At 42.0% G+C, this 22,216-nt stretch overlaps 1 protein-coding gene across 1 annotated transcript in view; it reads left to right on the forward strand.

Annotated features, from left to right (window-relative positions):
* The window catches only part of KAT6B (lysine acetyltransferase 6B), a 199,787-nt gene extending 178,224 nt beyond the window's left edge, over positions 1–21,563 (forward strand). Inside the window, exons 13-17 of the mRNA XM_045023514.1 lie at positions 9,711–9,942; positions 13,714–13,873; positions 14,497–14,763; positions 16,155–16,449; positions 18,852–21,563. Of these exons, the coding sequence (XP_044879449.1) occupies positions 9,711–9,942; positions 13,714–13,873; positions 14,497–14,763; positions 16,155–16,449; positions 18,852–21,331 (3,434 nt within the window). The 3' untranslated portion in view covers positions 21,332–21,563. The remainder of the gene's footprint in view (positions 1–9,710; positions 9,943–13,713; positions 13,874–14,496; positions 14,764–16,154; positions 16,450–18,851) is intronic.
* The last annotated feature ends 653 nt before the right edge of the window (positions 21,564–22,216 follow it).

Raw genomic sequence — 22,216 nt, forward strand, 5'->3', positions numbered from 1 at the left:
GTTAGGTCGTCATTTTGAGAATATCCATTATTAAGACTAGATGGAGATACCAGCGCTGGGGCTATCTTTTTAACAGGGGCATGTTGTACTCATTTCAGATGCTTCAGGATAAATACACGAGCTACCAAGATCAATGTTTTTTATTTACCCGCAACTTAGATCAATTATTTGGCATCTGTTTGGTAAGTTTAATTTAATAGATGTAATTTAAATCACAGAACCAATTAAATTGTGTACACTGTAAGTAAGAGGAACTTATTTAATCTGCACTATTTACACTGTGAGTGCAAATTATTTTTACGGTAATATGGTATGAGCATCTTGGTAGGCCATAGAACCAAAGAAATGTAGGTCTGGAAGGGACCTTGAGTGGTCATCTAATCCATCCCCCTGTGCTCAGGCAGGACCTAGTATACCTAGAACATCCTTGGTAAGTCTAACTGGTTGTCTAACCAGTTCTTAAAAACTTAGTGACGAGGATTCCCCAACCTCCCTTATTCCAGTGCTTAACTACTCTTATAGTTAGAAAGTTTCCTAATATCTACTCTAATTCTCCTTTGCTGCAGATTAAGTTACTTGCTGCTTTGTCCTAGTTTCAGTGGATATAAAAGAGGACAGTGATCAACTGTTCTCCATAACAGTTCTTACCATATTTGAAGACTTATCAGTCCCCCTTCTTCTCGGTCTTCTTTTCTTAACACTAAATATATCCAGTTTTCTTAACCTTACCTCATAGGTCAAGTTCTCTAAACTTTTTATCATTTTACTATGTGTGTACTGCAGAATTTTAGGGGGGAAATTCACACAGGTGCTACCTCCTTATTAGTTACACTGGAATGGGTGTAATTAACAAGCCCCTAATGTAGACAAAGTTATAGTAGGAGGGTCTGGGAGTATAAGTATTGTGGCAGAGCTCCAACCTTGTCCCCCTGGGTCCCGCGCTTCTAGGCGGTTTATGCTAGCCTCAGTGGCTCACTGCGACCCTCCACGTAGCCCTTCTCTCTCTAGGGCCAGGGTTACAGTCTACTGAGCCCTTTTCATCATAAGTCAGCAAGAAGGTTGGTTAGAGAACTCCCACAGTCTCTGTTGTCTCTAGGGCTTATTTCAGAATAGTTAAGCCTCCTGTCCTGACAGGGGCCTGTCTTCCCTTCCCAGGAGGTGTTTCTGTAGTGGGGGGTGGGGGGAACCCGGGCCCGCCCTCTACTCCACGTTCCGGCCCAGAGACCCTAATAGTAGCAGCTGTTGGCAGCCGACCTTTCAGTGCCAGAGTTGCTACATTTCCCTGGGCCACTTCCCCACAGCTCTCCCGCTTCTCCCTTCTTCACCCTTCCCTTAGGGCTCCCTTACCGATGGCTTGAGGGTGTCTTCATTAACCAGCCCTTCAGCCGCACGTCCTCTCGTCTGTCTCCCTGGTTCTCTCCAGCCTGACTGGAGTGAGCCCTTTTCTAGTATCAAAATGGCCTTAATTAGAGTTAGGTGTTCACATTACCTTAATGGACTCACCTGACTCTTAGCAGGTTAATTGGAGTCATGTGTTCTCATTAGCCTGGAGCAGCCTCTGCTCTGGTCAGTCAGGGGACAGAAAACTACTTACCAGTGGCCATTATATCTCCCTTCTACTACTCTGCTGTTCCTAACTGGCCTGGGTCTATCACATATCCCTCCCCTCTGCTCAACACCAAGGGGTTGGGCAGCTTAGGACACCAGACAGTGTACGCGAGATAAGCCATCGGCATTGCCATGGCGACTCCCTGCTCTGTGCTCTATGCGGAACTGGGAAGGTTGGAGGGATAAGAACCACCTGGTTACCCTTGTGTTCTTTTCCTTGTTCCGTTGCATCCATTGAAGAGGGACATGGTCGGTTACCAGGACAAATCTGCGCCCCAGCAGGTAGTAATGCAAAGTTTCCATGGCCCATTTTATGGCGAGGCACTCTTTCTCTACCACTGTGTATTTTTGTTCCCTCGGAAGGAGTTTCCTACTAAGGTAGAGAATTGGGTGTTCCTTTTCCCCAACCATCTGCGACAGGATGGCCCCTAACCCTACCTCGGATGCATCTGTCTGTAGGATGAATTCCTTGGTGAAATATGGGGTTACTGCAGAGGGCAGTCCTTAGGTCCGCGAATGCTCTCTCTGCTGCGTCAGACTATCTGACCGGATCAGGACCATGGGCCTTCACTAAGTCCGTTAGGGGACTTGCCGTTGTGGCAAAATGGGGGATGAAACATCGGTAATACCCCACCACCCCTAGGAATGCTCGGACCTGCTTCTTACAACTCGGCTGTGGCCAATTTTGGATGGCCTCTAACTTATTCAGTTGGGGTTTTACCAGACCTTTTCCTACCACGTAGCCAAGATATTTGGCCTCCGTGAACCCCATGGCACACTTAACAGGGTTCGCTGTAAGGCCTGCTAGCCTGAAGGTATCAAGGACCGCCCCCACTTTCTTCAAGTGGGTTTCCCAGGCTGTGGTATGAATCACCACATCATCCAAGTAGGCCGCAGCATAACTGGCATAGGGGCGTAATAACTTGTCCATGAGGCGCTGAAAGGTAGCTGGGGCCCTATGTAGTCCAAAAGGGAGGACCGTATATTGGAAGAGACCCACCGATGTAGAAAACGCCGTCATTTCCTTTGCATCTTCGGCTAGGGGAATCTGCCAGTACCCCTTTGTCAAGTCTAGGGTTGTCAAGTACCGGGCATTCCCCAAACGGTCCACTAGTTTGTCTGTGCGAGGTATAGGGTGGCATCAAACTGGGATCTCTCATTTAGTTGACAGAAATCATTACAGAACCTCGTGGTGTCATCAGGTTTGGGCACCAACACTATTGGGCTAGACCACTGACTGTGGGATTCTTCAATGATCCCCATCTCCAGCATTTTCCTGACTTCCGCTTTTATTTCCTCCCTTTTGGCTGCTGGCACCCAGTAGGGCCTCATAGTTACTCTGGCCCCAGGGTTTGTGACGAAGTGGTGATATGTCCCGGTTGTGTGACCCGGCTTTGTCGAGAATACATCTTGATATTGGGCGATCATCTCAGTTACCTCTTTCTTCTGGGCTGTCGTTAGATCGGGAGACATCCTCACTTGTTCTGGGTTTTTGTTGCCTGGGTGCAGGTCTTCTCGAACCAGTGTGCATGCTTCTCGGGCATTCCAGGGTTTCAGAAGGTTGATGTGGTATATCTGCTCTAGTTTTCGATGTCCCGGTTGTCGGACCTTGTAATTTACTTCCCCTATGGGTTCGACTATTTCGTAGGGCCCTTGCCACTGGGCCAACAGCTTACTTTTGGCCATGGATACCAGTACCATTACTCGGTCACCAGGTTGAAACTGATGAACCTTGGCTTGACTGTTGTAGTAGGTTCTCTGGGCCTCTTGGGCCTTCTCTAGGTGCTCCCTCACTATGGGAGTGACTCGGGCTGTCTGGTCCCTCATCCGTAGAACATGCTCTATTACGTTCTTCCCCTCACTGGGTTCCTCCTCCCAAATTTCCTTGGCTATGTCCAGGATGCCTCGGGGGTTGCGTCCATACAACAGCTCAAAGGGAGAGAATCCTGTGGAAGCTTGGGGGACCTCACGGATGGCGAACATGAGGTATGGGAGTAGGTTGTCCCAATCTTTCCCATCCTTTCTTACCACCTTTCTTATCATGGCCTTGAGGGTCCGGTTAAATCGTTCCACCAGACCATTGGTTTGTGGATGGTAAACTGAGGTCCACAGGGTCTGGACATGGAGCAGGGAACACAGGTCCTTCATCAACTTGGACATGAATGGTATTCCCTGGTCTGTAAGGATTTCTTTTGGTAGCCCTACCCGGGCAAAGATTGCCACTAATTCTTTGGCAATGCTCTTGGAAGTTGTGTTTCGTAAGGGGACAGCTTCTGGGTACCTGGTTGCATAGTCTAGGATGACAAGCACATACTGGTGGCCTCGGGTCGTTTTCTATAATGGCCCCACAAGATCCATCGCGATCCGCTCGAACGGAACTTCGGTGATCGGCAAGGGTACCAAAGGAGCTCTTAGATGTATACAAGGGCTGTGCAGTTGACATTCAGGGCAGGAGGTACAGTACCGGACATCTTCATGCACCCCTGGCCAGAAGAACCTGCTTAAGATTTGCGCCTGGGTTTTCTCCACTCCCAGGTGCCCTCCAAAAAGGTGACTGTGAGCAAGGCTTAATATTGCTTTCTGGTGTTTCTGGGGTACTAGGAGCTGGTGTACCTCTTGCTCCTACATTTGCACGACCTGGTATAGGAGATTCCTCTGGATCACAAAATAAGGCCCTGGTCCCTGGGCCTTTCCCTTTATAGGTACCCCATCTATCTCAGCCACCTCCTTCCTGGCATTATCGTACTTCGGGTCTTCCACCTGGTCCCATCCAAAAGTCTCTCTCCCGGAGCTTATCAGCCCGAACTCTGAGGGAATCTGTCTCTGCCTTCTCGGCTGGCTCTGTGAGGTTGGGGTTGGAACTGGTCTCTGACCCCTCCTGCGTCTCGGGGCCCTCCCCTTTAGTTGCCCGTGTACATCTGCCTACATAGGCGGCCCTCTGTCCTTGTATCAGGATTTGGGTACCCAAAGCCTTGGCCGCCCTTCTTTCTCTTTTGGTCTTCCTGCCTTTCCCTGGGACAGGGAATAGTTCCTGAGACATTTCCACAAAATATGGGAGGTGACATTCTGCTGCGGAAGCCTCCTGAAGTTCGGGGAGCTCCCCTCTCTCCAATCCCTCTGGTGGGAGCAAGTTTCCAAACCCAAGGAAATCTCTACCTATGAGCACAGGGTATGGGAGGTTTGGGACTACCCCTGCTTTCACCCCGGTGACATTTCCCTGATTTTCAAATTTTCACTGGTATGATGGGGTAGTAACTAACAGTCCCATGGACACAGGTTACCCCCGTACACTTAGCCTGCATTAATTGGCTGTGCTTCACTAATTTCCCCGAAATTAGGGTGATAGCACTCCCCGAGTCTACGAGTGCCATGGTTTCTACCCCATTCACCTTTACCTGCCTTGTATATTTATGTGGGGTGACTGCGACCCCTACAGGATTGAGTAGGCTGCATGGGTCTGCCCTGTCCCCCAGGTTACACTGCATTGGCTCTATGATATTGGGTCACCGGGCAGCTGTGTGCCCCAGCTCCCTGCACCTGTAACACCTATAATTGCTTCTAGTCACTCTCGTATCACATGGGTTTAGTCCCAGGGTCCCCCCCATTCAGGCCTTCCCCTTCCTTCTGGGTTCCCGACTGGTTTTCGGCCTCCCTCTTCTTCCACCTAGGACTTCCCGGGGGTTTGGCTGCCTGACACTCCACTGTCGGGGTCGAGTGTTTGATTCGTGAGGGGCCTTCCTTGGGTAGTTGGGTTAATTCCCTGGCTGTCATCCGTCTTTCCACCAATGTGATAATTTCATCGTAGGTGGATGGATCGTTCTGGCATACCCATTTGCGGAGATCTGGCGGCAGTCCCCGCATGTAATGGTCCATGACCAAGGTCTCTAAAATCTCCTCTGGGTTGCATGCCTCGGGCCGTAACCACTTCCGAGCGAGGTGTATGAGGTCGAATAGTTGGGACCTCAGAGGTTTGTTCTCCCTGTATTTCCACTCCTGGAACCTCTGGACCCGTATCGCTGCCATCACCCCTGATCGTGCTAGGATCTCTGCCCTCAGCCGGGAATAGTCAGCAGCATCCTTGGTGGGCAGATCAAAGTAGGCCTTCTGGGCCTCTCCGCACAAAAAGAGGGTGAGAATGCTGGCCCACTGCTCCTGGGGCCATGCCTCACGCTGAGCAGTCCTTTCAAATGAGAGGAGATATGCCTCTACATCATCCTCTGCCATCATCTTTGGCAGAAAACCAGTGGTCCTCAGGGTTCGCATCCCATCACACTCCCAGGCCTGGGTGGTGAGGATCTTCAGCTGGTCCACAACCTTGCGCAGGAGAGCTCAATCTTGGGTCGCCTGGGCTCATTAATAATTGGTTGGTTTCCTGCTGTAACCTCATGGACTCCTGTTGCGCCATCGCCTAAGCCCGGGTTGCCTCCTGCTGGGTTGCTGTAGCTTGCACCAGCGCTCTCACCACCTCCTCCATTGTGGTACAAACAAAAACCCAGAACCAAAAACCCCAGTGCACTTTTTTTTTGTTTTTGTTTTTTTAATTAAAAAACTCTGTTCTGCCACGCTGTGAACAATCACGATCCCACCTCTGACACCAGTTGTGGCAGAGCTCCAACCTTGTCCCCGTGGGTTCCGCGCTTCTAGGCGGTTTATGCTAACCTCAGTGGCTCACTGCAACCCTCCACGTAGCCCTTCTCTCTCTAGGGCCAGGGTTACAGTCTACTGAGCCCTTTTCATCATAAGTCAGCAAGAAGGTTGGTTAGAGAACTCCCACAGTCTCTGTTGTCCCTAGGGCTTATTTCAGAATAGTTTAGTCTCCTGTCCTGACAGGGGCCTGTCTTCCCTTCCCAGGAGGTGTTTCTGTAGTGGCAGGTTGGGGGGGAACCCGGGCCCGCCCTCTACTCCAGGTTCCGGCCCAGAGACCCTAATAGTAGCAGTTGTTGGCAGCCGACCTTTCAGTGCCAGAGTTGCTACATTTCCCTGGGCCACTTCCCCACAGCTCTCCCGCTTCTCCCTTCTTCACCCTTCCCTTAGGGCTCCCTTACCGATGGCTTGAGGGTGTCTTCATTAACCAGCCCTTCAGCCGCACTTCCTCTCGTCTGTCTCCCTGGTTCTCCCCAGCCTGACTGGAGTGAGCCCTTTTCTAGTATTAAAAGGGCCTTAATTAGAGTCAGGTGTTCACATTACCTTAATGGACTCACCTGACTCTTAGCAGGTTAATTGGAGTCATGTGTTCTCATTAGTCTGGAGCAGCCCCTGCTCTGGCCAGTCAGGGAACAAAAAACTGCTAACCCAGTGGCCATTATATCTGCCTTCTACTACTTTGTTGTACCCAACTGGCCTGGGTCTATCACAGTATGTAGCAAACAGAAGGAGCCTGTGCTCCAGTGTATAAATTGGTGAAATTGTAAAGTTATTTACAGTGATCTAATAGTGAGTAATACCTCGCTCTTATGTAGTGCTTTGCATCAGTAGTTCTCAGAATGCTTTATAAAGGAGATAATCATCCCTATTTTACAGATGGGGGGAGTGGTTTGAGCACTGGCCAACTAAACTCAGGGTTGTGAGCTCAATCCTTGACGGGGGCCATATAGGGATCGGGGGGAAACCCACTAGAGACAGTACTTGGTCCTGCTAGTGAAGGCAGGGGACTAGACTTGATGACTTTTCAAGGTCCCTTCCAGTTCTATGAGATAGGTGTATCTCCATATATAACTTACCCAAGGTCACCCAGCAAGCCACTGGCAGAACTGGGAATGGAAATATAGTGTTACTGCTCAGTGTATACTCTCCCAAAGTATCTTTGCATATCATTATGGTTGTATAGCCTAGTGAATAGAGCACTAGACTGCGATTCAGGAGAATCTGATACATGGCATGATGTTAGAAAAAGCAAAACAACATAAAAGGTTGTGTCTGAGTGTCTTTGCAAGTTATGGCATTAGCTGATGATTTCAAATAACTTAATAATTTAACCAGCTTCAGTCTCTGCATTATGGGACACTTCATATCCTTGTACAAACCCAGATGCTCCTTCTGTCTGCATCTAAAACCATCCCACCATTTCTTGAACTGCAAGTTCACATTCTGTCTGATTAGCAGTGACATCTAGTATACATTTAAATACAAAATTCATCTTACTTTACAGCATAAGTAAGCTGGTTTAGAATTCTTATCAGTTAAAACTAAAATTTTCCCCAAAATTGTACACAATGTACGGGTGTAAAGAGGGCTCTGGTATAACAAAGTCTGAAGCAAGATGCTTATTTTTGGCCTTCAGCCTACCCAGTACACACTGAACAAATACAATCAGTCTTAGAACATGAAGACCGGTGTCTTCTGTATGCACAATGACTTAGCTTGTTAGAAAATGTATTTTAGTCAACAGAGGTTGTAAGGCGCTACTGTATACAAGGGTATATTGTTATAGGCTACCTCACTGCAGTAAGCTTAAGTAGCACTATATAAGATGGCAGTTGTGCGGCAAATAGAACAGGTTGTACTGGCCCAAGTGTCTTCATGGTTTCCATAGGTTTAAGCAGACTTTACATTTCCTGTGGGGCAACTTTCCTCCTAATGAACTAGTGGACTTTATTATTCATAAATCCTTTTATTAATAGACTAATAGATATCTGAATAATATTTAACTGCACCCACGATGTTACTAATCATCTTGTGTGTAATGGCATGTCTGCCTTTCTGTATTATGGACATTTTGTGGTCCAGAGACGAGAGAGTGATCAGAGTAGATACACTTTCCAATTGTCAGCCCTGATGGGGCCCACAACAGAAGAAAAATAAAGACCATTGTTTCACGCTATAAAATATTGATTTGGAGAGCATAAAGTATGCAGAAAAGCGAGGAAATAAGTCTATAAGAACAACTGTGTTTCAGTAACCTAAATGTTAACCACCTGGCTTTAATTTATAGCGAAAAACATTGATTAAAATGGGGGAGAAATCAGAAATGTAATGGGGAATATGCTGATTTTGTGTTGAGATACGCAAAGTTGGTTATAGTAAAGGTGTATTTGCAGTGAGCTTTGAGATTTAAAGACATGAAATTGACTCATTTTTTAAGTTTAATGCATCAAACCATTTTAGAAAGTTATTTGTAAGAGAGAAAACTAGCGGTGCTGGTGGGCTCTAGTTTGACACCTTTTGAGCAATGTAATTTCATAAATATGGGCACCTGCTGTTTAAGGTCTGCATTTGAATAGTGTTCATAAAGGTGAAGCTAAAGGAGTATTTAATCAGGGAAAGGTAGACATCATTAGTTTATACCATTTCTTCTCTGTAAATAGATTTTAATTACAATAACAGCTTCCAGATTCTTTTTAACTATCTGTAAGCAAGTTTGCTCTGTTTTATAATTTAAAGCTTCTTGAAGTTGAGGCGGGCTAAAGGACTAGCCTAGATTATCCCATTGAGACCTACATGGTATATATCGAGGAAGACATTTTTTAACAGGATTATTGTATTATACTGCAAAATGGGTAATTACTGTGGAAGACCTAAAACTGGAGCTAGCTGAGTGTTCTTACAGCTGACTTAAAGGAGATGGCATTTTAAAAAATATTTCTCACAAGTTCAGGTTAACCCACAAGTTATATTGTACATTGTTTATTGCATTTTAGTCAAGGTGACTCTGATAATACACAGCTGCCAATAGGAAAAGTGAATTGACTGTTACTCCCTGTGATGGTGCCATGTAAGAACTTCGATGTTATCTCCTGATTTCCAGTATTGGCAAGAAACCGTCTAAATGACAGTGTGTATGTTCAAGTTATTGTCCTGAAAAATTATTTTTTTCCATGATTAAAACATTTCGGATGCATGTTTGAAATGCTGATACCACACAAATGAATCTGACATTTGCTATAAGGAATTCAGAAAAATAAGGCCCACAAAACATTCTTAGATGCTACTGGAACAGGGAAAGACAGCCTTTTCTGCCTTTTTTTCAGCTGAATCTTTCTCTTGTTTTCATAGCGTGTGGTCGCATTGACATGTCTGTTATGTATTGTCTCTCTAATAGGACATATCCTAAATTCTCAAGGTGAGTTGGTTCAATAAAATGTTCTTTCTCTTCCCTCTGTTAGGTTATTTACTTTCTAGAAGAGAGGGACAAGCAGGGTCCCCTGAAAAGCCGCTGTCTGATCTGGGTCGTCTCTCATACTTGGCCTACTGGAAAAGTGTCATATTAGAATACCTTTATTGCCACCATGAAAAACATATCAGCATCAAAGGAATGAGCCGAGCCACTGGAATGTGTCCACATGATATTGCCACAACCCTGCAGCAGCACAGCATGATAGACAGGAGGGAAGACAGGTCAGTAAAGCATATGCTATTTGGAGAGTACTTATGAAGACAAAAATATTCATTGTAGCAATACTCATTGAAAGTGCACCTTTTACCATAGGAAAAAAACTAGTGTACTTTGCATAGACTTTTATGAAGGCTTAATGGTGATAGTCACTGTCTTAGAAGGGACTGCCAACTTGAAAATCTAGCCAACACCTCTTTTGAAACGGAAGGTAGTTTCAGATAGCATACCCACGCCAGAGTCCCCTCACTAATTTTCATTGTTTTACAATCATGTTTTCCTAGTCCCGCCCTCCCTGCCTACCAAAAAAAAAAAAAGGTTTTCTCTTATTACTGTGTGAAAGACACACAAACAAGGGAAGCTAACTGACTATACACAAGTTCAGGCAGATGCACAGAGAAAGCAAAACAGTAGAATATTTTTCTTTATTTGCTTTCATTTATAGAAATCTTTAGTAGAGCTTGTAACATTAGTAGATTTTTAAAGTTGACAGGGTCCTTTTTTACATCTCTTTTTATTAATATACTTGATTGAAAAAATTTAAATTTAGCATTTAGGGTGGAATTATCAAAAGGCCTAACTGATTTAAGCACAGGTCTTATTAATTTTCAGTGAAACCTGTGCTTCTATGTCTCATGAGCCTGGTCTCCATTTTAGATCGATTTAACTGTATCACTCAGGGATATAAAAAAATCCACAGCCTTGAGTGACATAACTATGCTGAACTGACCCCCCAGTGTAGACGCAGCTAGGTCAATGAAAGAATGCTTCTGTCAACTTAGCTACAGTCGTTTGGAGAAGTGGTGTTCCTACACAGATAGAAAAAATCTTTCCATTGGTGTAAGCTGTATCTACACTATGGGGTTGTGCCAGCATAGCTGTGACACTAGAGCCATGCTGGTATAGTCCTTGTAGCATAAGTAAGCCCTTAAACACTTTTGAAAGTTTCAGCTTCAGAAACTAAGAGTCTGCAAAATTAGTTGGTGAAATGACAGTGTGTGACTGTATAATGCCTCCTGTTAGCAAGGGGGAGGGATAGCTCAGTGGTTTGAGCATTGGCCTGCTAAACCAGGGTTGTGAGTTCAGTTCTTGAGGGGGCCACTTAGGTATCTGATGCAAAAAATCAGTACTTAGTCCTGCTAGTGAAGGCAGGAGGCTGGACTCAATGACCTTTCAGGGTCCCTTCCAGCTCTATGAGGTAGGTATATCTCCATATACTATAAGGAAGAAGGCAGTAACTGTGGACTCAATAACACATGTAGATTTTGCTGTAGGCAGTATTACCAACCTCAGGCATTAAAAATAAAATCATGAGTCCATCACCAAAATATGAAATTGGCTTAAAAATAAGGTGTTTTTTTAAAAAAAAAAACAAATAATTTTGAGGTTCTTTTTCTTTGCCTTCTGGTTTCTGAGCTGTTAGAGTGCATCACTTTACAAGCTATTCTCTGCAACTATGATGGCTAGACATTTGATTCTCATAATTCCAGGAGCTGGAGCTTTAAAAATGACCCTGAAATTACAAGGCAATAAAATCACAAAAGTTAGCAGCACTACATAGGAATTAAGCACGTGTTCTCCTTCATGGGAGGAAAGCCAATGGTAATATCCTTCATTTTAGATATTCTTCATCTCTGCCCTTGATTTTGCCAGTCTTGGTAGGGCATAATTTAGGATTATAATGTTCTACTTTGCAATGTCAGACACAGCATGTAAGTTTGTTAAAGGAAGTTAGAGTTTGCTTGTGCTCAGGAAGGGAACCACGACAGTCCCCAAATATTCTCATGGTGTATATCTTGTCTTGAGAAATATTGTTTTGTATTTTAGGCCACACAATCTCCAACAGTCATGCAGCAAATTAAAATATAACTTACATGAGAACAAACCATGAGATAAAATTCCTTGTTTGGGTGGAATGAGTAGGTTAAGGAGGGAGAGTCTCCATGTATATGGTGATGAGTTGGGAGGATTCTTAAGTGTATATTTTTCCAGGTTTGGTTTTTGATGTGGTGCTAAAAATAATGGTATATGCCTCTAGTTTATAAATAGATGCTTCTTGATAAACAGAAATAATCGCACCAATGCCCGATCCTACAAACACTTCAGCACATGAGTAACTTCAAGCATGTGAATAGTTATGTACTCAGGTGCATTAAGTTACTCACATGTGTATGTGTTTGCAGAATCAGAGTGTTGTGTTTTCTGTGTCAGGTTCCAGACTTTTGATGTTGAAGCCATAGTTTTGTTGTCTGCACAGCACTGTGCCGTCTTTCCAGAATCCCCTGCACAATGAAAGCAGCATCCATGGGTGACAGTCACAATTGGAGTCCCATTGCACCTGGTACAAACAAATATGAAAGCATGAAGCCAAATTCTCTGCTGGTATATTTGTGATGCAGCTCTGTTGCCTTCACCGGACCTGTGCAAGTTTATATCAGCAGAGAATTTGGCCCACAGTCCCTGCCCCAAACAGCATCCAAATTTTAAAAAGCAACCCACAAAGGGTGAGAGAAAGGAATTAAGTCACATACACATGGTTTTTATATACATCTACCCAGGCAACTTTCCCCCTTTCCCAAATAACTACATATAACTAGATAGATATGAAAAAATACAAGGTGCCAACTATACCTATCTGCCCTTCAGTTCATTAAGTTTCTTACAGGTATTGTGATAGAAGTGGTTCCCAAGGAAAACCAAAGGATTGCTTTGCTCTTTAAGTTCATCTTAAAAAAGAGAGGATATAAGGAATATGACAGAGTTCTATAAAATCATGGATGGTATGGGGAAAGTGAACATGGAAGTGTTATTTACTCCTGCACATAATACAAGAACCTAGGGGTCACCCAGTGAAATTAAGAGGCAGCAGGTTTAAAACAAACATCAGGAAGTACTTCTTCCACACAAGGCACAGTCAGCCTATGGAACTCATTGCCATGGGTTGTGGTGAAGGCCAAAAGTAAAACTGAGTTCAGAAAAGAATTTGATGGCTCTATCCTCCATGATCTTATCTATGGCTGTTAACCAGGATGGTCAGGGACGCAACCCCATACTCATGGTGTCCCTAAACCGCCAAGTGCCAGACTCTGGGACTAGAGGATAGAAGATGGATCACTCGAAATTGCCCTGCCCTGTTCATTCACTCTGAAGCATCTGGCATTGGCCACTGTTGGAAGCCAGGGTACTGGGCTAGATGGATCATTGGTCTGACCCAGTAGGGCCATTCTTATGTATTTTTTCTTCTTTGTTTCTTTTATTTGAATACCTGTATTTGTAATTTGCTTTCCTGCCCAATCAGATCCTGTTTACAGGACTGATACTCTAGTCACTAACTTTCCCAGTTTTAAGCACCATGGTCCCATGTATATTCTGTTTTGTCCTAATATGTTCTGTATCACAACTGGAGAGAGTTATGGCAGGGATGGGCAAGGTGGCCCTGGGGCCCGTGCTCAGACCTCTTCCACATATCTGTAAACATCTACTGCTGCAGGAGCATTCTCTTTTCTCTCCTTTTCCCTATTTAATTCTGTTAATATCCATCTTTTATCTTCTAAATTGTTATACTCATTTTTGTTCTGATGAAAAACACCAGCATGAGCGATACTTCTCCTGCATGCATTTAAGATATATTAATGTGTATCTAGTGGTCTCCATCTCCCACTCTATTTTTACCCAAACCTCTCTTTTCCAAAGCAGTTGTGTGAGATTTAAGATATGAAATTATTTTGCTTTATCTTGATGTTTTTCTAAGATCAAAAATACTTTTTGAATTCTAGATTTGTAATAATTAGAAGGGAAAAACTGATCTCAAGCCACATGGAGAAACTGAAAGCTAATCCACGCGTCAATGAAGTAGACCCTGAAAGTTTGAGATGGACTCCACTGCTTGTTTCTAATGCTGCGGTTTCTGAAGAAGAGAGGGAAGCTGAAAAAGAGGTAACAGCAGACATTGTCAGTCTGAATTCCTTTCCTTCAGATTTCTTCGCCAGTCTTTATCATTAAGTAATAGGCTGTCTTAAATATAGCATTGTTTAACATTGTCAGATCTTCGTTATGGGGAAAACTGCTTGTGTGAAACACTTCAGCACTAATCAATTATAACTCAGGGGTTTTGGAGATGGTACAGTAAATTTTGGAAAATGAATATGCAAACTTAAACTCTGTTTCACTTGTTATGAAGTTGTATTTACTGCTCCTGAAGTAGTCTAGGAGCATGGAATCAGATCAGATTTGGTGCAGAACTCAAAGGCTGCAGTGTCAATTGATTCTTTGTGTTTATGAACTTACTCAAAGTGATCCATGTCAGCGGGCGTGTAATGTAGTGCTATAGGACTTAAATCAATTCGCTGCATCATTAATAGTGCTAAATATCCCATGAAATGCAATCTTCTTTGGTTTGTTATCCTAACTGTTGTAAAGTAGCTACTAGATGATTCAGCTGAAATGTTGCTTGGTTAGGCAGCAGTGCTAATCAGGGTTGACTTATTGTAACTCTTTAGCTGAACTTGATATGGCTAATACTGTTTCAGTGACCCATTATTTTAACCCCAACCCTTCAGGCTGAGCGTTTGATGGAACAGGCTAGCTGCTGGGAAAAGGAAGAGCAAGAAATATTCTCCACAAGAACTAATAGTAGGCAATCACCTGCAAAAGTACAATCTAAAAATAAATACTTGCGATCTCCAGAGTGTGTGGCAGTGGTTGGAGAGCGAGGGCAATCCACAGAGCAATCTAAAGAAAGCAGTGAGGATGATGAGGGGGATGGGAATCATCAAAGTTCACCTCCACGGCTGACCAAACCACAATCACTGGCCATAAAAAGAAAGGTATGTTACTTTTAGCACTTTCAGTTAAAGTTGTTCAGTGTCCATTACAATCAAACCATGTTTGTCAGAAAGATGTAAAAAAAGGCAGGGTTTTTTTTCTGTTTATGAGCTTTCATTAGACTGTTCATTTTTTTAATCTAAATTATGTTTGCACACTGAGCCCTTTCTAGTTCATAGCTGTTTCCTCAGAAGTTTGGTTTTCCTTTTGACTTTTTTTATTGTTATGAAAAAATGGATGGCACTAAACATCAGAATTAGAATTTATTTTTAAACTAATGACTGCCCTCTGCTGTTTAGGGTTGGTACTGATTAAACATTTTAATTGGTTCTTCCATACCCTCACTTGGGTTTTTTTGTCCTTTTGGGATGGAGTCAAATCAATTATGTGTTTTCTTCTGTTACAAGATTAGCAGGATAAGAAGGTTTTTTGCAAGAAAAGTTAAAGCAAATGCACTTTTTAAAGAAAAATTGATTTCTCAAAATATTACATTTCTGTTTTCTTATACAGAGCCTTCTTATTCCAAGAACTAAACCCTCTAAATTCTGCTTAAACTTGAGTATTGAATTTTTGTTGCTGAAAATTATGTAATCACATTGAATGTTTAGTAACTTAATTTAAGAACCCATAAATGTTAAGCTACTTGGCTTAATGCATGTATGTACATAGCTTTGGTAAGAATTTACAGATGAGTATTGTGTATATTTTGGATTAGAGAATTTTAAAAAATGTGAATCTTTGAGAAATGAATAGGTAACAGTGGAAATATATCTCATTGAAATTTTAGCGGAACCTGTTCAAACCCTTCTTTTCTACAGCTGCTAAACTGTAACATTCTTTAGTATATTGCTATTATTTACACCAAGTTTGAGACTTGGACTGTTTGTCTTGGCACTGTGCTGATTATCATTTTCTGCTTGTTTGTTTATAAGTAGCTTCATAATTTTAAGGAACCTGAAATCTAAAAGTGTAAGATATACATTTGAGTCTTGAAAATGTTTTTAGTGGAATTATGAGGTACTAAGTATACAACCAGGTATTTGTAAGCATAAATATTTTATATACTACTATTCTGAATTTTTATTTATTTAACCAGAAGAAAGGCTGGAAGCCAACCATAAACTGTAGATCTTAATTTTCACCTTTATAGAACAAAGACCACAGTGTGCATTCTGTCTCAGATGGTACACTGTGTGGGTTTAGTATATAGCAGTAAAAAATCAAATCTCGATTTAAAAGTATAACATAAGCTAACTTCTAAATTGATAAATAGATCAAACCATCATAAACGCATTTCACAAAAATTAACTTGTTCTCTGTGTACCAAGTCAGCTAACTCCTCCTGGACTTTAACAGTTCATTGTTATATTTTTTGGATTTTTTTTTTTTTTAGAGACCTTTCATCTTGAAAAAGAAAAGGGGTCGTAAACGCAGAAGGATTAATAGTAGTGTTACAACAGAGACAATTTCTGAAACCACAGAGGTGTTGAATGAGCCCTTTGATCACTCAGATGAAGAGCGGCCCATGCCACAGCTGGAACCTACTTGTGAGATAGATGGGGAAGATGATGACTTAAAGCCTGTGATCAGAAAAGTATTCCAGTATCAACCTGGTAGGCAGAACCAGGAGGAAGAGGAGGACAAAGAGGAGAAAGACAATCATTATAAAAATGATGTTCAGTGTAGAAGTAAGTTGAACATTATTTTTAAACTATGTTAAAGTTAACTTGTCACTTGGGATTCAAAGGCAATACTTGCTTTTGTAGTTAACTAGCCGGTTTGTGACCAGCTTTTCAGAGCTGTTGAAATTTTTACATTTCACGATCAAAATAACATGCATTTTTACTAATGCTCCGTCTCTCCGAGATATGCTTTATGCTATTAGTCCCACTTTATCTGCTTGCTTTGTGTAATAGCTTGAGGCATGTTGCTCTTTTTTCAGTATTTTTAGTGTTTAATTTTTCTGCTCTCTCTCTGTCCTGTTACAGCTTCTTCACTATATTAACCTCAGTTCATTATTCCTGTTCAGGAGAAAATTAGCAGGTTTTGTTTCGTTTGGGATATTCATGTATTTACCATTTGGGAAAGAACAAAAATGTAATCTTGTATATCTACAACAGACCTCATCATACTTTTCCAGGGAAAACCAGAGGATTTCTTTCTCTTTAGTTTGTTTCGTGAAACCTTTATCTACAAAAAGCAGGAGGTAGTTGATACCGATGATTTTTTTTTTTCGCTCAGCATTTAGTTATGAGAACTACTGAAATTTGCATAGTTCCCCAGGAACGATATGTCCTCCTCACTTTAGTTTGGCAGTTCTGCAATGCTATATTAATAAATTCTGAGACCTCACATTCTTCCACCATGAGCATCCAGAGACTTCCCTTTCCATCTTTCAAAATAGCCTGGGGCACAAATGCCAAAGGCCTGGGTTCTTCTGTTGATTTGTAGGGAGATGTTTGGTTCTAGGATCCCAGGTCTTCCCTAAAAAGTGCACAACAATTTATTTAATGCACATTTTAACAGCTGCTCACCAAGTTAGATTTCAAGGATATTGCCCAGCTGGAAAGCTAAAGGATGTAAAGTGTATTCACCAATGAGCAGTTTTGGGAAAATCCTCCTCTCTCTCCCTCTTAACTCTCAGATGAAAACATCAGTTTAATTTCAATTTTGGAATGAATTATGGATTCCTACATATAAACACTTTTTTTCTCAAAAACTGCAGGTATCTCTTTGGTACTGGAGAACTAATAATTCTCAGGACATGTCAGGAAGTTAAATTTTTGTGTTGCCCGTTACACCAATACAGCCCCTAATGTGGATGCCATTTTACCGGTGTAAAGGTGCCTTATACTGTATAGTTTAGCCCCCTTCCTGTACAGAAATAAATTGTACTGGTGTAAGCACACTTATATTGATAAAATTGCATCCACAGTAGTGAGGTTGTACTGCTTTAACTATACTGGTATTTGTATATAGATGAGGCCTAAGAGTCTAGTTATCACATTAACCAACTGTTTTGGAGTTTGGAGTAACCCTTTCAGTGGGAGGTAGTATTTAAGAGTGTAACACTTTTTCTGAAGCTCTGTCTTTGAAGGCAGCAGTATTCAACACCAAAATACATTTCTTCCTAATTGTTTTTATGATTAATTGAATTGTTTTTTTAATTTCGTCTCTGCTTTCAATTTTATTTAGTTCTGTTTCAGAATGTGTTTTTGCATGGAATCTCCCCCACATTTTGGTTTGTATTGCAAGACACTTCTTGTGAGGAGGAAAAATTATTTTCCTTTTTCAGCATTGGAGCAATAATTTATGTGCATCAAACTCAGCACTCTAGTACTTCCTAGAGTTAGAGCACCTTTGTGTATCCAGCAGCTGTATCATTTCTGCAGTAACAAAAAGGGTGTAGTCATGCATTCCATATCTAGATAATGAGAATTGATATCCATCTTTTATAAAAGTACATATTACTGTATGAAGGGGTGCATGTATGTGAGCTCTTGTGTGTAAAAATCACTCTGGGGTTGGTTTATCTCACTAGTGGGAGAGAGAAACAATTGTAAACTTTGTAGCATTCTGTTTTTTTCTGCAAACTAGCTCTGTATTCTATTTGTCCACCACATTTTATAAATACCACAAGGTGAGGAGATAGTTTATATTAAATAAAAGGTTTGTAGGGTACATTTTCTGTAGTTTAAAAATGTTTTTTGCTTAAAATTCTTTCAGGAAGTATCAGATGGCATTTTTTAAATACATATATTGTTATGAGGCTGACTGTTATAGTGCTACAAGTAAGATGTCTGTCTACATTTATTCAGCTAGTATGCTATAATGTTTAAAACTCTTGTGCAGTTCTACTGAGTGGGAAGCAGTGGGTGTACAGTAAATATTACCCCTATTTACTGTCATGTGTGGTTATATTAAGAGTATCTATTTATTGGCAGTATAACTTTTGTTTAATTATCTAAAAAAAATTTTAAAGAATGTACAAGTTAATTTTGGATTAATCAGTTCTGTCTGTTGACGGAAATGGATTTGTTTATGCAAACTAAGACCTTTTTTTCTTTTCTCTATTCTCTGCTTCCCAAAGACAACACAGAGGATGTAGCTGTCTTGGAAGAAAGCACTAAAGACAATCCTGAACCTTTGAGGTGTAAACAAGGCTGGCCCAAAGGAGTGAAGCGTGGTCCATCTAAGTGGCGGCAGAACAAAGAAAGAAAGCCTGGTTTTAAACTTAATTTATACACCCCACCTGAGACTCCTATGGAGCCTGACTACCAGATAATAGTAGAGGAACAGAAGCAAGTATCTGAAGACAAGCCCAGCCAAGTTCCTGCTATTGCAGAGGAGGAGATTAAAGAGCCTATTAAGAATTTGCAGCCTCAAGATGAGGTAAAAGAGCTGGAACCTGAGCTTCTAAACCAACCCAGTGAACCCTTTGAAATCATAGAAAATGATCTAATGAAAGTAGAGGAAGAAGAAAAAAATGTTGAGGAAGATGTTGCCAGTGCAAAAAATCAAGATAAAGATCCACAGAAGGAAACGTGCGCTCAAAAAGATGAGCCTGAGCATTTGGATGATCATGAAGAGGAGGAGGAAGAAGAGGAAGAACCATCGCACAATGAGGATCATGATGCAGATGATGAAGACGATAGCCATATGGGTTCAACAGAAGTGGAGAAAGAGGAGTTACCAGGAGAAGCCTTCAAAGAAGTGCTAGAGAACCAGGAGTCTTTTTTAGACTTAAATGTACAAACTGGTAATTCAAATCAAGAGGACTTAATGGACTGTGGTGTTGACCTTGCAGCTGAGTGTGAAGGTGACCATAAAGAGCTTACTGAAGATTCAGGGCCTGTGCCTGAATCTGATGATGATCATACAGATAATAATCAGGACCAAAAGGAGAGTGAAGAGTTAAATTCTGATTTCAAGGAAGAAAGTACTGAAACCATGGAGATTGATTCAGAGACAGTACAAGCAGTCCAGTCTCTAACCCAGGAAACAAGTGAACAGGAAGATGCATTTCAGGACTGTTCAGAGACACAAGAGGCATGTAGAAGCCTGCAGAATTATACTCATACTGACCAAAGTCCACAAATGACCACACTGGATGATTGCCAACAATCTGACCACAGTAGCCCAGTCTCATCTGTCCATTCTCATCCTAGCCAGTCAGTTCGTTCTGTTAATAGTCCAAACGTTCCTCCATTAGAGAACAGTTATGCTCAAATCAGCCCAGATCAAAGTGCCATCTCTGTGCCATCTTTACAGAACATGGAGACCAGCCCAATGATGGATGTCCCATCAGTTTCTGATCATTCACAACAAGTTGTGGATAGTGGGTTTAGTGATCTAGGAAGCATCGAGAGCACAACGGAAAACTATGAAAACCCAAGCAGTTACGATTCTACAATGGGAAGTAGCATCTGTGGAAACAACTCTTCCCAAAACAGTTGCTCATATAGCAACCTTACATCTAGTAACCTAACACAGAGTAGCTGTGCAGTGACGCAGCAAATGTCTAATATTAATGGAAGCTGCAGTATGATGCAACAAACCAACATCAATTCTCCTCCTACCTGTAATGTAAAATCTCCTCAAGGCTGTGTTGTTGAAAGGCCACCAAGCAGCAACCAACAGTTATCTCAGTGCAGCATGGCTGCTAATTTTACACCACCTATGCAGTTAACTGAAATCCCAGAGGCTGGCAATGCCAACATTGGCCTATATGAAAGAATGGGTCAGAGTGAATTTGGAGCAGGGCATTACCCACAGCCATCTGCCACCTTTAGCCTTGCCAAACTGCAACAGTTAACTAACACACTTATGGATCATTCATTGCCTTACAGCCATTCAGCTGCTGTAACTTCCTATGCAAACAGTGCCTCTTTGTCCACACCCTTAAGTAACACAGGGCTTGTTCAGCTTTCTCAGTCTCCACACACTGTTCCTGGAGGACCCCAAGCACAGGCTACTATGACCCCACCCCCTAATCTTACTCCACCTCCCATGAATTTGCCTCCTCCCCTTTTGCAGCGTAACATGGCAGCATCAAATATTGGAATATCCCATACTCAAAGACTGCAAACTCAGATGGCTGGCAAAGGCCATGTGTCTGTGAGAACCAAATCAGCCCCTCTGCCCCCAGCTGCAGCAGCCCATCAGTCACAAATCTACGGGCGTGCTTCACAGACTGTGGCTATGCAAGGACCCGCACGGACCTTAACGATGCAACGTGGTATGAATATGAGTGTAAATTTGATGCCAGCCCCCGCTTATAATGTCAATTCAGTGAACATGAATATGAACACCCTTAATGCTATGAATGGATATAGTATGTCCCAGCCCATGATGAACAGCGGATATCATAGTAACCACGGATATATGAATCAAACACCCCAGTACCCTATGCAGATGCAGATGGGAATGATGGGAACTCAGCCATATGCACAGCAACCAATGCAGACAACACCACACAGTAACATGATGTACACTCCTCCAGGGCATCATGGCTACATGAATACTGGCATGTCTAAACAGTCTCTTAATGGATCCTACATGAGAAGGTAGGCTCTTTGGAGAGTCAGATTACAAAACTGGCGTATTGGATTGATCTGCACAAATAGGAGAGTACGATTTCAAAACCAGCAATTGGTGTGAATGCAAAAACATTTGTTGGCACCATGTTAAAAGCTGTATGCAGCAGAAAGCCTTATACAAGCTTTTTTTTCTTTTCTTTTTCTTTCTTTCTTTGTTTTTTGTACCTCTCTTTTTTGTTGTTTTTGTTTTAGGGGGATGGGGTTGCGGGTTTGGGGGTTTTTTTTTTGTTTTGTTTTGATTTTTTTAAATTTTTTTTGTTTTGGTTTTTTAATTTTAACTGAAGTTCTCTGGAAAGGAAGAATTCTTTCTACGAACTGCAATTACACAGCAGCCAACGGTTCAGAGCCATTTTATGTGCCTGCTCCCATTAAAAATGTGGATACATAGACTCCAAAACTTAGTACTGGACCCTGAGATTTCTCTCCACTTTCCCCCACATGTAAATGCCTTTTAGCATTTCATTTATTGTACATTTTGTTTCTTAAGGTGACACTTCCGCATGCCGCTAATGTCTTTGTTAGTGACAGTGCATTTTGTAGTACTGTACAAGTGTTGTGCTTAACAGTAAGCCATTTCTTAAGTTTTTTGCCTTGATTAGGTTACCCTAATTTGAGGGTAAAAAAACAAAACTATATTTTTGTTAATTATAAAACTTGTAAAAATAAAAAAACCTGTAAAAGCTATTCACATTTTCATTAGTTCAAAGGGTTTTATTGCTAAATGTTTGGTGTAAAATTGAGACTCTTTTCCATTTTTGGTGACCGATATCTGGTTTTTTTTGTGGGGGGGGGATAAAAAGGCAGCTTTCTGTTTTATAATTGCAGACTTTTTTTGACCGAATGAAGCATATCTCAG

This window comes from Mauremys mutica, chromosome 7, assembly GCF_020497125.1.
Source record: "Mauremys mutica isolate MM-2020 ecotype Southern chromosome 7, ASM2049712v1, whole genome shotgun sequence".
NCBI lineage: Eukaryota > Metazoa > Chordata > Testudines > Geoemydidae > Mauremys > Mauremys mutica.